Genomic DNA, 12,402 nt, shown 5'->3' on the forward strand with positions numbered 1-12,402 from the left:
CATAACATTTATAACAGAGGAATTCTGTAAGCAATTTAAAGAAAGGATCAACATGTTCAGTTCACTTCACATAGAAGAAGGGAAAGAAATATCAGAAAGACAAATGGAGTTAGAGTCAAGAGTCTGTTTTCTCATTTTCATGCATCTCGCTCCGATACACAGTGCAACAAACGCACATGCAAAAGAATCTTCAGAATAAGTGGCGTGCAAATGTTGTTTGTCTGCATCACTTTATGGTAAACAGGCAATGTAATGCTTCGCTGTAACAAGATTATTTAAACTTGCAGTTTTTTTTTGACTGCTGAAATGTGCAGCAGTTTGTCACAGACGTTCCCTCAGGACACTGACTTTGGTTGTGAGTGTAATACTAATATTCGTACGCCTCCACGCAGACAACAGATATATCTGGAGGCAGTAGGTTTTCAGGTTGTACATCCATCGTCCATCCCGTTGTTGTGGGGAAGGAAAGGGAAGACGTTGAGGGAATTTCTTCAGATTCAGTGCAAACTTTCATTTAAACTCGGATGTTGAACTGACTGAAATTTGGTGTTCAAATGCCAAAGGTTACCATGACCGCAAATATGTGTTTGTTTGAGTCTTGAATGCTTATTATTAAAATTTCCCTCCAAAACAGACACTTAAATTCTTATATGAAATTTTTGAAAGTCTGCCCGACGACTGTTTGGTGGAGGCATAAAAACCAAGAGGCGGGAGAGGAAGAAGCCATTAACATTTTTTTTCCACTTTCTTAAACTTTGTGAGATTGGATCCTTGATTTCTCAGAGAAAAATTCATGGTTCTTGATTAAAAAACAATCAGGCAAATTATGGGGACTGATATTAATGATAGTATGAAATTTGGTGCAGATCTAATAATCAGGATCTAGTGAAGTTAAATGTGGTTTCATTAGGGGACTGTTGGGGCTCAGCGGTTTGATGGGCTCTACTTAGTGCCATTCTATTTTACTTTAATATTATTACGTTTTTATGAGCTAGTATGTTTGATAAAACAGAGGCTCTTTTTTTAAATGGTAAAATTATATATTATTTTCAATTAAATACAAAACCTCTTTTCTCCATTGTGTGTCTCATCTTCACCAAATGCACGCCTACATCTGTTGTCCTTCAAAGTGTCTCTCTGTCCCATCTTCTCCGCTCCAGGAGTTTAAGTTCATGGGCCAGTGTCGCTCGCCGTCCGTCTCCCCGAGCAAACAGGCCGCGTCCTCGAGCACACCGGCCCAGGAGGAGCTGTCACTCTTCCAGGAGTACCTCCAGGAGGGGAACCCGTTTGAGATGCACATCGAGGAGAAAGAGGAGGAGACAGAGGATGTGCTGGCATCCAACGGAGTAAGTTGGCGTTTGCTTAATAGACTTTGTTGTGGTAGTTTTCTTCATTCACTTCCCCTCATACACTGTAAATGTAACTTATGTTGACTGTCGGCACATCATATGAGTTAATCAGATACTGTCCACCCTCTCACCCACGTCTAACATACAAGGAAACCTGTTGAGGTTAAAACAAACAAACCAAACAAGTTAACAAAGAGACAAGTTTATAAAACTCTTTGATGAACTGCGGCGTAATGACTGCGAGTCATTAAGTGGTTTACAACAGACCTGGAGCTGTCATCAGCCGGGCCACGGCAGCCTCTTATTAACAGTGTAAGGCCAGCAGTGCAGAACCCGCCATTATTATTATGGCAGTTTGATGCATCGCCTGACACATTATATAAGCCGTTAAATACAAAATCAATCTGTGAGCATCTACACTGCAGGACCAATGATAACCCAGAGAGAATAGCTGAATGTAATAATGTAGAAGTCATTTTTCTGTGATTTCTTTTTTTCATCCATCAGCATTCAATAATTTTCTCCCGGTAAAGCAATTATCCCTGGTCCCTCTATTTTAGTGCAGTAGTTATCACCAAGCCCGTCAATACTGGAAACCTTTTTATTTCTTAGAAACACATTTTCTGCGGTGCTTTGTGTTCAATTTAAAATAGGCAGCACTTCATCTTCCGAGAGAGACAGAAGTGCTTCGCTGCTCAGTATGGGGCCTTTCAGTTTTGCATGCAACCTATGTTGTCCGGTTAAGCTACGAGCCGAGCCACTTTGGCGCCATACATAATTGACAGAGAAGAGAGATTGTTTTGCCGTACATCTTTCAGTACACTTCGTTCAGCTGCATCTTTAAACCAGAAGAGCAGGCCAGCTCCACTTGGAGAGGGAGCGCTGGCTTCTTACTTGTTCACCTACTTAAAGTAGTCATAGGGGCAGCTGTGGCTCAGGAGGTTGAGTCATTTACTAATCAGAGGGCCGGGGGTTCGATCCCAGTCTCCCCCTCTGATAGACCATACAGTAACTGAATGTGGCTCACCCCCAAAACATTAGGATTCATAAAATCGGAATCAATATTTGGATCCGCACCAAATTTCACTTGTTCATTGATATTATCACTCTACAGATGTCTGATTCTTTGCATACAGATCCCTGCATTATTTCTTGAGACATTTTCAGAATACAAAAAACATCCTTTCTCACAATGTTACAAAAAAGTGAAAAACTAATTCCCTGGAACCGACCCTACCAAAATGTAATGGGTTCTTCCTTGACACATACTGCATCACTCTGCCAGGTTTGGTGGAAATCTATCCAGTAGTTTTTGCAGATTTTTGCTTACAAACAAACGGACACAGGTGAAAACGTAAACAAGGAAATGGAAAAACAAGAAGAACCACAATTCTACGAGCCTGACAAATGTGATAACACATAATGTGTAAAATTGTATGACAAAGAACCCAAACAGTGGCTCCTAATGTGTTGTTGAACAGAAGAATCGATAAATATCATATTGTATTAGGATTACAGAAGTAAGTCAGTCGCCCTGTTCTTCACAAAGATACACGCCACCCTGACACATCACCCATATATATATATATTTTACATGGATATATTTTCTGCTTAGGCTCAACATCAAAAGCAATATTGCTCTGTCTAACATATGAGGTTTAGCTCAGCCTTTGCTGGGCTTTACTCTTAAGCTTGTAATCCTTTCTATATGACTGTTGTGTTGCCCGAACCTTCAGTTAAGGACAAAGAAAAATCTTATTCCAGGGCTTTACCTTTACCTGAACTCTCTTGAGAGGTGAATGAATTTTCTGCTTTTTCCCCCCCGAAAGCCAAATAGTTTTATGGTTGTGCAGCCACCAGGACCAAAAGATGAATGCCTTACACCCTTTTTCTGCTTCAGTAGCCATCTTTCAGTTTGTTTGGTTCATAATCTGGATCTTTCATTTAAGTGCGTTATCGGACACAATTTCCCCAGGGCATCGGATTCTTTCTTTTTTTTTTCACACTTCATCTGAACTGCATTTCTTCTCCAGCACTGGCACTTTGACCATTTTTCCACGACCTCTGTTTCCCCCATTTCTCAAGTATGAGTCAGACGAGCTGGAGAAGAGCGTTTATCAGGATTACGACAGCGACAGCGACGTCCCCGAGGAGCTCAAGCAGGACTACGTGGACGAGCAGACGGGAGACGCCCCTCTTAAGAGGTCAGGTCCAAGTCTTGTTATTTCACACCACACCACTCTGAAGACGCACAGGCGACGACAAGTGAAGTTACACAGCACATTCAGGTGTCCGTCATCTCTGCTCCCCTTCAGATTCTCGAAAGAAAGTATACGTTTCACTTTATTCATGGGCACAAAATAAACGATCGACCCTTGAATCTTTTTGAGGAGCTTTTAAAAAGGATATTGAGTCATGCGTCATTCGGCTTTCTGTGCCTTTAGCAGTGATAAATTTAGCCTACCTCTGCATAACCCTCCTTAATAAGCTGAGAGCTTGTATGAAGCTTTTTGTCTGCCCATGATAAATTCTCTTTCTTGCCACCTCCGCCGATGTGATTGGTGGCCATCGAATGATTAGTCGCTTTTTAATAACCGCAGAGGCAGCCGTGTGCTCCTCTGTACCTCGTTTAAAAGAACTCATTTTAATGTGAAAGAGAAAATTGAATGCAATTGAGGACATTTATATATTTTGTCTAATTTGTTATCAACGTTTAATTTCCACAGTCCAATAATTAAGACAATAACACATTATAGCTTTAATTATTAGGTCTTCCTCTTAATTTGATTGGGTGAGCATCCTGAATAACCACAATCACAATTTGCCTCATTAGGCTTCACAATCTGAACGAGGTGCGACATCCTCTGCCCTTAAAACTCAACTAAGGTGAAAAACTTCCCCCAAAAAACCCTTTTAACAAGGAAAAAAAAACAGACATCTCAGACAGAGTCACAAAAGTGAGAGATCCTTCTCCCAGCATAGAGAAGAAGTGCGATAGATGCCGTTTGTAACGGAGCACATCAACAAAAAATTACAATATTTACAGCTTGAAGAGAAAATGCAGAGTTGTGTTCGGCAGTTGGCAGCCTTTTGCAGCAGCTCCCTCGGCACCTTGCCTTTTTCTTAGACTTTTGTTTACTTTTTTCCTCATTGTTGTCAACTTACTTCTTACTTGTTGTGTGCTGACAGCAATGTTAAAAGCATTCGTGCGAAAAGAAAATGTCTGACAGAGGTAAAGGGAGAGAGGGGCGAGCATGGAGGGCAGAGCAGTGATGACAATTGTAATGGTAGAGGTAATAATAGTAATATATGGAGGTAGAAACATTGTACATCAACACAATGTAGATACACATACTTTTTGCATGTGCATGTATATATGTATGTTGTGGATGTATATGAATCGGTATGAACCCACGAGTGTGCACGTGTGTTTATGAATATCTGAGAGCTTAGGGCAAAGTTTTACACCGGGAAACACATTACTATTACTTATTCAGTAGCTCCTCATTACAGAGGCGTTGTTCTAATGAGCTTTTCATATTATTTCACAGGTCAGACCCGCATCATATTTTAGCTTTAACTCTCGTCACATTTCCGTTCCCCCTGTGTATTAACCTGACACTCGCCTAAATGCCAATTTTCCTACTTTTATCAGCATGAATCACTAATGGTTAATTATTGAATGGGTCGGACGAGCACATCCGGACATTACTCGGCCCTGTGTAGATTGCTGGCTAATATGGCTCGATGGTCAGTGTCAGGGGTCCGGTGCTCCAGGATCACCAGTTCTCAGACTTTGACTAGCAGGGGTCCTTCTGTTCCCTCTGCTTTGTGTAATGGGTTCTGATTGATCAATTACAAGGGTTTGACCCCACTAAGGTTTTTGAACCCGTCTGATGATGTCAGAGGATTAGTGATGTTAGCATGTATTATTGAGTCTTTTCTATTCTCATGGTTCTGCTCTTACTTTCTCTTTCAACCCAACAACACCCTGAACCCATCAGCCTGTCCCGAGAGACCATAAGAAGCAAGAAGAAGTCAGACTACAACCTTAATAAGACCAATGCACCAATCCTCACCAACACCACCCTCAACGTCATCCGGCTCGTGGGTGAGTCTTACACACACACACACACACACACACACACACACACACACACACACACACACACACACACACACACACACACACACACACTCACACTCTACCACTTACGTCTCCTTGAGATCAGACCAGTCTCAGCTGCAGCCGGTGTCATTGCTGGCTTGTCTATTATCCACCAATTAAGCGAAGAGCTTGATGCGGCGGCCGTGCTCAGGCGTGACTGAGCCGCAGTGAGAACTGTTACCCTTCGCCCTGAGCTCTGACCTTTCCAGGTGCTTGCAAGTATTTGTGACGCGGCCGTTATGACATCAGGTCTCACCCTTGGAAAAGCATGCTCTTCGGCGTATGACCCTCTTGATGAGATTTTCTTTTCCATGTGTGAAACGGAATAAGAGTCGGCAGTTATCATTCCTGTGTGGCCCTGTGGTTGAATACAACTTTTAATACAGAAATTGATTTAATAACTCTGAGGCTTTACAAATGATAAGTAATTTCTGATTACTGCAAGTCAATTTAGTGAAAGTGTCCCTTCTCTGTCCTTTACTTCATCCCCTTCCTGCATATTCAATATTTTATGGTTATATATACTTTATGTTGATTTTAAGCTATGTGAAATACATAAAGTAGGAAAAAGCCAAAGTTTGATTTCAAGTACTCATTTTTTTATTCGGCCAGCTATTTGATGGTGATTTCTTCGATTGCCTCCCGAGTTCTCGGTGCAGAATTCAAAAGAAAGGGCGTGAAAAATGAGGCTGTTAGAGAAATAATGCTGTCTCAGTAGCAAAGCCAGCTAGATCGAGTTTATTTCTTCCCTTTTCCTCCATTCATCAGTTCTGAGTCAATGGTAACCTTGTAAAACCCCTGTTCCTCCGTACGTCCTGCTTTTATTACCTTCATGTTGAATTAAATCCTCGCTCTCAAGTGTATGCAAATGTACTATACTCCCACTCAAGTTCCTCCCACAGGACGTTGTCCCAATGTGATTAACGACAGTAGTTTTACTTTTACTCTTTTAATCTCCTACAAGATTTACTTAAGAACAGAACCATTTCTTTCATTTTCAAGTGATACTGATAAAAAACCCACAGTATGTGTCACACTCTCTGTTCTCATCCTCTCTGCACAGGGAAGTACATGCAGATGATGAACATTCTGAAGCCGATCGCCTTCGACGTCATCCACTGTGTGTCACAGCTCTTCGACTACTACCTGTACGCCGTATACACCTTCTTTGGACGCAATGACATGGTACAGTATTTCAGATTTTTACTGTTTGATTTTTTTTTATGCCAGAGATCAATAAGTTAAAACTGAGAGGCACAACCACAGTATACTGAACATTTAGAATTATATTTCCAGACCGACCTTGTGGCTGAACCCATTTGTGATACTTTTTACATTTGTGACTCTCTCCACTGTTTCCACACTCTGAGTTAAGCTGGGCTCAGACTACAGTTTTTAAAATCCCTGACCAATCAGTCACCAACATAACTAGCACAGATATTCTTCTTTATAATGTCAAACACGACCACACTACAGGATTATCACACACAATATCTGTCAATAGTAGCACACTACTAAAGTAGGCCTCTGAATGTTTACAGTTGCTTGGCAGCACCATCAGCTGCTCTGGTCTCTCTGTCTCTCTCATTGGTTTGTTATGGTTCAATAATGACATATTTACAATCCTAAATATCAAACTGTCTGCAGGCAGACAGCTCTGTAACCCCTCACACCACCAGATATTCAGGATTGAGCGTTGATACTTCAGATTCTCAGGGTTAAATCAGCCCCTAATTTCTGTAGTCTGAGCCCCTTATTTAGCCAATATATATATTATATTTTTATTTTTTTATGTCTATAAGAGGATGTACAGTGTGACAGGGGAAAAACCACCACTGTGCGTCTCAGTAAACACTCCAGATGAACAATAGGTTACTGTCTGTGAGCCCAGTCCCTCTTTACTCCATCTAAGGGCTCTCATGTCATTTACACTGTGCCTCGCAAAGAAAGAAAATAGCATTTGTGTCAGTAGCACCCTCGGGAAAGTGGTAATGATAGCAACAAAATGACTTCTGCCCCACTGAGGTGAGAGAGATAAAGAGGATGAATGCTCTGCGGGGCCGCTCATGTACAGATTATTGGCATGTGTGTGTGTCATGGGGGGGGGGGTGAAGGAAAAGAAACACACTAGTTACGAGTTGATGGCTTGTCAGGACGTCTCTTTTCTCATATGCCTCAGTCTGACCCACAGACCATATATAAAGATAAACAACATGACTGCTTCCCAGAAGTGACGCCGAAGCATCTCAATTGCCACCTAGTTGCATTAGAAGTTATAAACCCTGTCTCTTCCATGTTGATGAATGGGACACTGGCCAAACTAAAAAAATCAAAGTTCACCCCAAATACATTTTCTATCCTCATTTAGGTAGTTTCCATCATTGTATTCTTGTTCAAGTGCTCATTTCCCATTAAGTCTGGCTTTAATTTGTTTTTTAATGCTATAAAAACGGTGTGAAACATCATGATTGACAGCTGAGACTGACTTGAGCTTGGTTGACCATATATATCGGCGACACCCGGATACAGCGGCTCCATCCCATCTCCATCACTACTGCACAGACCCAAATGCACAAGATGGCAGAGTTGGTACCCAGAATATTTTGGCTTAATTTGTGAAGGAAGTGGAGGCACATCCTCCATCTTTATAAACAGTCTATTAACCTGCTGGACCTAACCGTCACTATATACTAGTCAAAATGCTAAGATGGAAAGTCCAGATGGATCATTCCTTTGTCTGTGATACAATCCCTGCCTTTTGCCTGTAATCTGTCTGAATACAAAACGGCTGCCTCTTGTCTTTCACTTGTTGAGCCGTCCATCTTCATATGCAGTCTATGGGCTTGAATATTATGTTAGTGAGTTTCTGTCTATCAGTCAATCAATCACATTTTATCATAGCAGAGGATAACCATATTCACAAACCACAATATGTCTCATAGGGCTTAAGGTGCGGCATCCTGAGAAAAGATATTTAAGCCTTCCCTCTCTTCTTTTTCTTTTCCGTCCCACAGCCCACTCCACTCTCTCCATCCCTGTAGGCACCTCTCTGAAACTCTCACCCCCCCCCCCCCCCCCCCCCCCCTCATTATGTTTCATTTTGTGAGCCCACCCATTTCATTAATGCTCTCCCTCAAAGAGGCACCTACAGTAAAATGCTAATGTCCCCCATGAATCTTTAAAACGCTGCTACAGATTGCTGTGCACATATGCTGGTATTTTGACCTAGGCTCCGCTCTCTTTACACCGCTGGAATCAGGATGGACTGCTCGACCTCTCTAGTTATGGGTGACATTAATATTCAAAAGGATAAATACCCCCATTATCTCTGTATATTGGTCCCGTCAATTCAAGCAGCACAATTGACTCTGCCAGACATATGCTAAAGATACATTATGTGCCGTACTCACGGATTCTCCATCTCAATTGATAACCAGGCTTTGAACTGCTGCGACGGGAAGAGGAAGATTTACCGACTCTTTATCTTAGAAAACGGATTCAAGGTTTTTTAATTTATTGAAAAGCGTTTCCCTGTGGTAAAAAATGTGATACTTCATTTGGGTGTCTGTTTTTGGAAGCGACAGAAGGAGGATCGTGGGGGGAGAAAAGAGGGCAAGACAAGATGGAGAGATGTGAATTGTCACTCTGCTTTTGAAATATGATGCAAGAAAGAGGGGAGGAGAGAGACTGGCTACCAAAACAGTGGAGAAGGAAACAGGTGCTGAGACAGAGAACAGACCAGGAGAGTGTCTGGCATTTGATTAAATGGCTTCCCTGAAAAATGAGCAATAATGCAATAAATAGTTCTTTTTTTTTTTCATTTTGGACTCCTGACTCCCACAGACAGGTCTTCACACTGGATGCTGTTCATCTTGCATGCACATGTGCAAGTCAGTGTTTATTTAATGAAATAAAGAATCCAACACGCCCTCGCAAATATGTTCCATCTTCCTTCAGATAATTGAAGGAGGCTGAATTAAGACTATGATCTAACACACTGATTCGTCAATGATCTTATAGCTGGAGTTTTAAACGTATCCACAAACACAGAGCTGTTTATCTCATTCTGCAAGGTCTCCATAAAAACAGTGGAAATCAAGATATCATGATTATTAATCTTTTTATCATGGGTCCAAATTGCCCATAATGCATCTCTCCTGCATATAACTCAAAGACTGTAGCTGGTGGAGCTCCAAATGTCACATAGACGTAGGCTGAACCAACGTTTGTATTATATAATATATTTATATTATATATTATTTTCTTTATTAAAACGATGTCAAATTGAATGGACCACACTCCAAATATGATTTTGTGTTACCTTCAGTCTATAACTTTCTTGGTTGAGAATTAGGAACCATGTATCCTAATAATAATAAGGTTAAACAACATTTGGGTATTTCCTTACCACACATGGCTGATCACCAGATCCTGATAAGTTAAGACAGAATCCAGCTGTGACTCTTAAATTAAATGTGAGGCAGTAACGGCGTAGGTGTGTAATTGAGTAATTCCACCCATTACTCTCAATAATCAAATTCTGTTTTATTATTTGCTTCTTCACGTGTTTATTCCTTGTTTTTTTCTTCCTGCTGCCCACTCGTCATCCATAGCCCGTCCCAAGCCCTTCTTTGCCAACTCACAGTGGCAGAGAGTCGGGTGCTACCAGGGTGGTGGGCCCCGCTTGCTTGGTAAGAGGAGACATCAGAAATGTTTGGACTACCTCACAGGGGTCGTACTAGCCCCGCGAGTCCAAACGACCCGTCAACACTGGGTTTGATTTGAAGCTCTTGAGCTGTGTGCAATTTGCTCCCTCAAGTGACATCAAGTGCATCTGAAACTGTGATTTCAGAGGCATTTCGATGTTGAGTTTGCTGTGCTGTCCCCCTCTCTACTCCCGTACCTCCACTGTAGCCGCTGTGATTGTGTGATTCAGACGCCTGTTCCTCTCAGATCCTCCTCCTCCCTCTAGATTCCTCTAGAAGCAGAAAATAAAACTCTTGTCTCCAACTATGGGGGATGGGAGCTAGATGTTGCTCTGTGTGTGTGTGTGTGTGTGTGTGTGTGTTTGTGTGTAGATGCTCTCACACTGAAGTGTTCTCATGGATGTGTTCGTGCGTGGTGCAGACAGTAAATGTGTGTATACGTGTGTGTGTTCTACAGTATGAGTCATCGGGTCTGGGCCTTATCAGCAGCAGACTGAGAACCACACTGAACCGGATCCAGGAGAACCTCATTGACATGGTAAGACTGCATCTCTCTCTCTCTCTCTCTTTTCCTGTCTCACTTTCTCTGCCTCTTTCTGTCTGTTTCTCTCTGACACAAACCTGCTCTCTCCAATCTGCCCCCTCCGTCCTTATGTACCTTTCTCCTCTTTATGCCTTTCCCCGTGTTTTTTCACCCCCCGTCCATCCACTCTATCCATCACAGCCGCATGCGTGTCGTCCTAATGTTGAGAGAGTCCACGGCGCACATGTCGCCGCAAAATGCATTATGGGTCATCATTATCTGGCCAGTGGTCACCCGCACATTCACACACCTCCCTCTGTTTAAGTGGCCCCACCAGAGGCGTGTTATTCCATTAGGGCTCTCAATCACTGCTCCCTTCTCTAACATCGGGACAATTAGTCTGGTCCAGTCCACACTCTCCTCGTCTTTTTTATATCTGACAGTGTATCTTTCTAATATGTGTCTCTCTCTGCTATATGAGGACAATGATGTAAGTGTCATCTCTCGCTTCATCTCCATATCAGACAGCCTTCTAGGCCCAAAGAAACCACAAAACCAAAGTTTAATCCGACCTTAATCTGCAATGCCACTGAAACTTTTCTCCCCAGGAGGCAGAAACTGAATTCAGTGGATATTTTGGCTTATTTTTTTATAGTTTTCATGAGAAAAGACTCTAAGTTGTGTCCCATGACTCCAATTATGATAGAACTCATTCTGCCTTGAATTCAAATAAATGTCAATATTAAGAATCAACAAGTCTTTTTATTCATTACCTCCAACATGGAGCTAAGTTTTTTCCCATGTCAGTTTGTTTGTTGGTTAGTTAGCAAGATTTCTCAAAAACCACTGTACACATCACCACAAAATGCGGTGGAAGGTTTCAGTATGGATCATAGAAGAACTAATTCATTTTTGGTACAGATCCACATCAGAGGGTGGATCCAGAATTTATTTCTTCACTTTCTTTAACATAGCGCTTTTCAACATTTTCACCATTTTCCAAGTGGATCTTGATGAAAAAAAAATCAGGCATATTTAGGGGACTGATATTTATGAGTGTTTAAAATCTGGTGCAGCTTGATTGAAATTAAGGGGACTGGTGGGCCTTGAAGCAAAGTTTGGGCAATAGTTGGCTGTTTTCTGGGCTCTGAATTTGCAGTATCATGAGTTGTCAACTGTTACTGGCTCATTGTTAATTTAAATCACATTAGAATATAAAGCTATTATCAGCAGTTTTTCACAGTAGGAGCGCACACACCATCCAAAGCACCTTTGCTTTTAAAACACAGCAGTATTGGACAGTGCAGAAGCCAGGATGGCTAATATTCATAGCTTAGCAGTTTGATAAGTGTGGTATCTGAAACAATATGTATGAGTTTATCTTCCGTGGAGGAGTCCAGAACAACATCTCCCTACAGGGGCGTTAAAGTAAATCTCATCTTATCAGATCGGGGGTGGTCTGGGGACGTGGAAAAAACAAGAGGAAAAATAAAGCAGAGGGAAGAAAACACATAAAAGTCAGAAAACCCATAAAAGAAGAATAAATGATCAAAACTTTATATTGCATTAAGCAAAGCGATGCAGCAACATGTTTCCTGCCCTCAGGGGGCATCATAGCAGCTATTTACACCTCAGATATTTCAGGCTAAATTGGGA

The 12,402-nt window shown here is 41.7% G+C and overlaps 1 protein-coding gene across 3 annotated transcripts in view; it reads left to right on the forward strand.

The window, feature by feature from the left end:
- Window positions 1–12,402, forward strand: part of vps50 (VPS50 EARP/GARPII complex subunit) — a 103,732-nt gene that overhangs the window by 61,732 nt on the left and 29,598 nt on the right. The window contains exons 18-23 of one of the 3 annotated variants that reach the window (XM_034599989.1): window positions 1,161–1,346; window positions 3,435–3,553; window positions 5,354–5,460; window positions 6,581–6,702; window positions 10,131–10,208; window positions 10,681–10,761. In XM_034599989.1, coding sequence (XP_034455880.1) covers window positions 1,161–1,346; window positions 3,435–3,553; window positions 5,354–5,460; window positions 6,581–6,702; window positions 10,131–10,208; window positions 10,681–10,761 — 693 coding nt within the window. Of the gene's footprint in view, window positions 1–1,130; window positions 1,347–3,434; window positions 3,554–5,353; window positions 5,461–6,580; window positions 6,703–10,130; window positions 10,209–10,680; window positions 10,762–12,402 lie in introns of all 3 variants that reach the window. The other 2 variants (XM_034599986.1, XM_034599988.1) reach the window with 2 other exon arrangements.

This window comes from Hippoglossus hippoglossus, chromosome 11 (genome assembly GCF_009819705.1).
Source record: "Hippoglossus hippoglossus isolate fHipHip1 chromosome 11, fHipHip1.pri, whole genome shotgun sequence".
Classification (NCBI taxonomy): domain Eukaryota; kingdom Metazoa; phylum Chordata; class Actinopteri; order Pleuronectiformes; family Pleuronectidae; genus Hippoglossus; species Hippoglossus hippoglossus.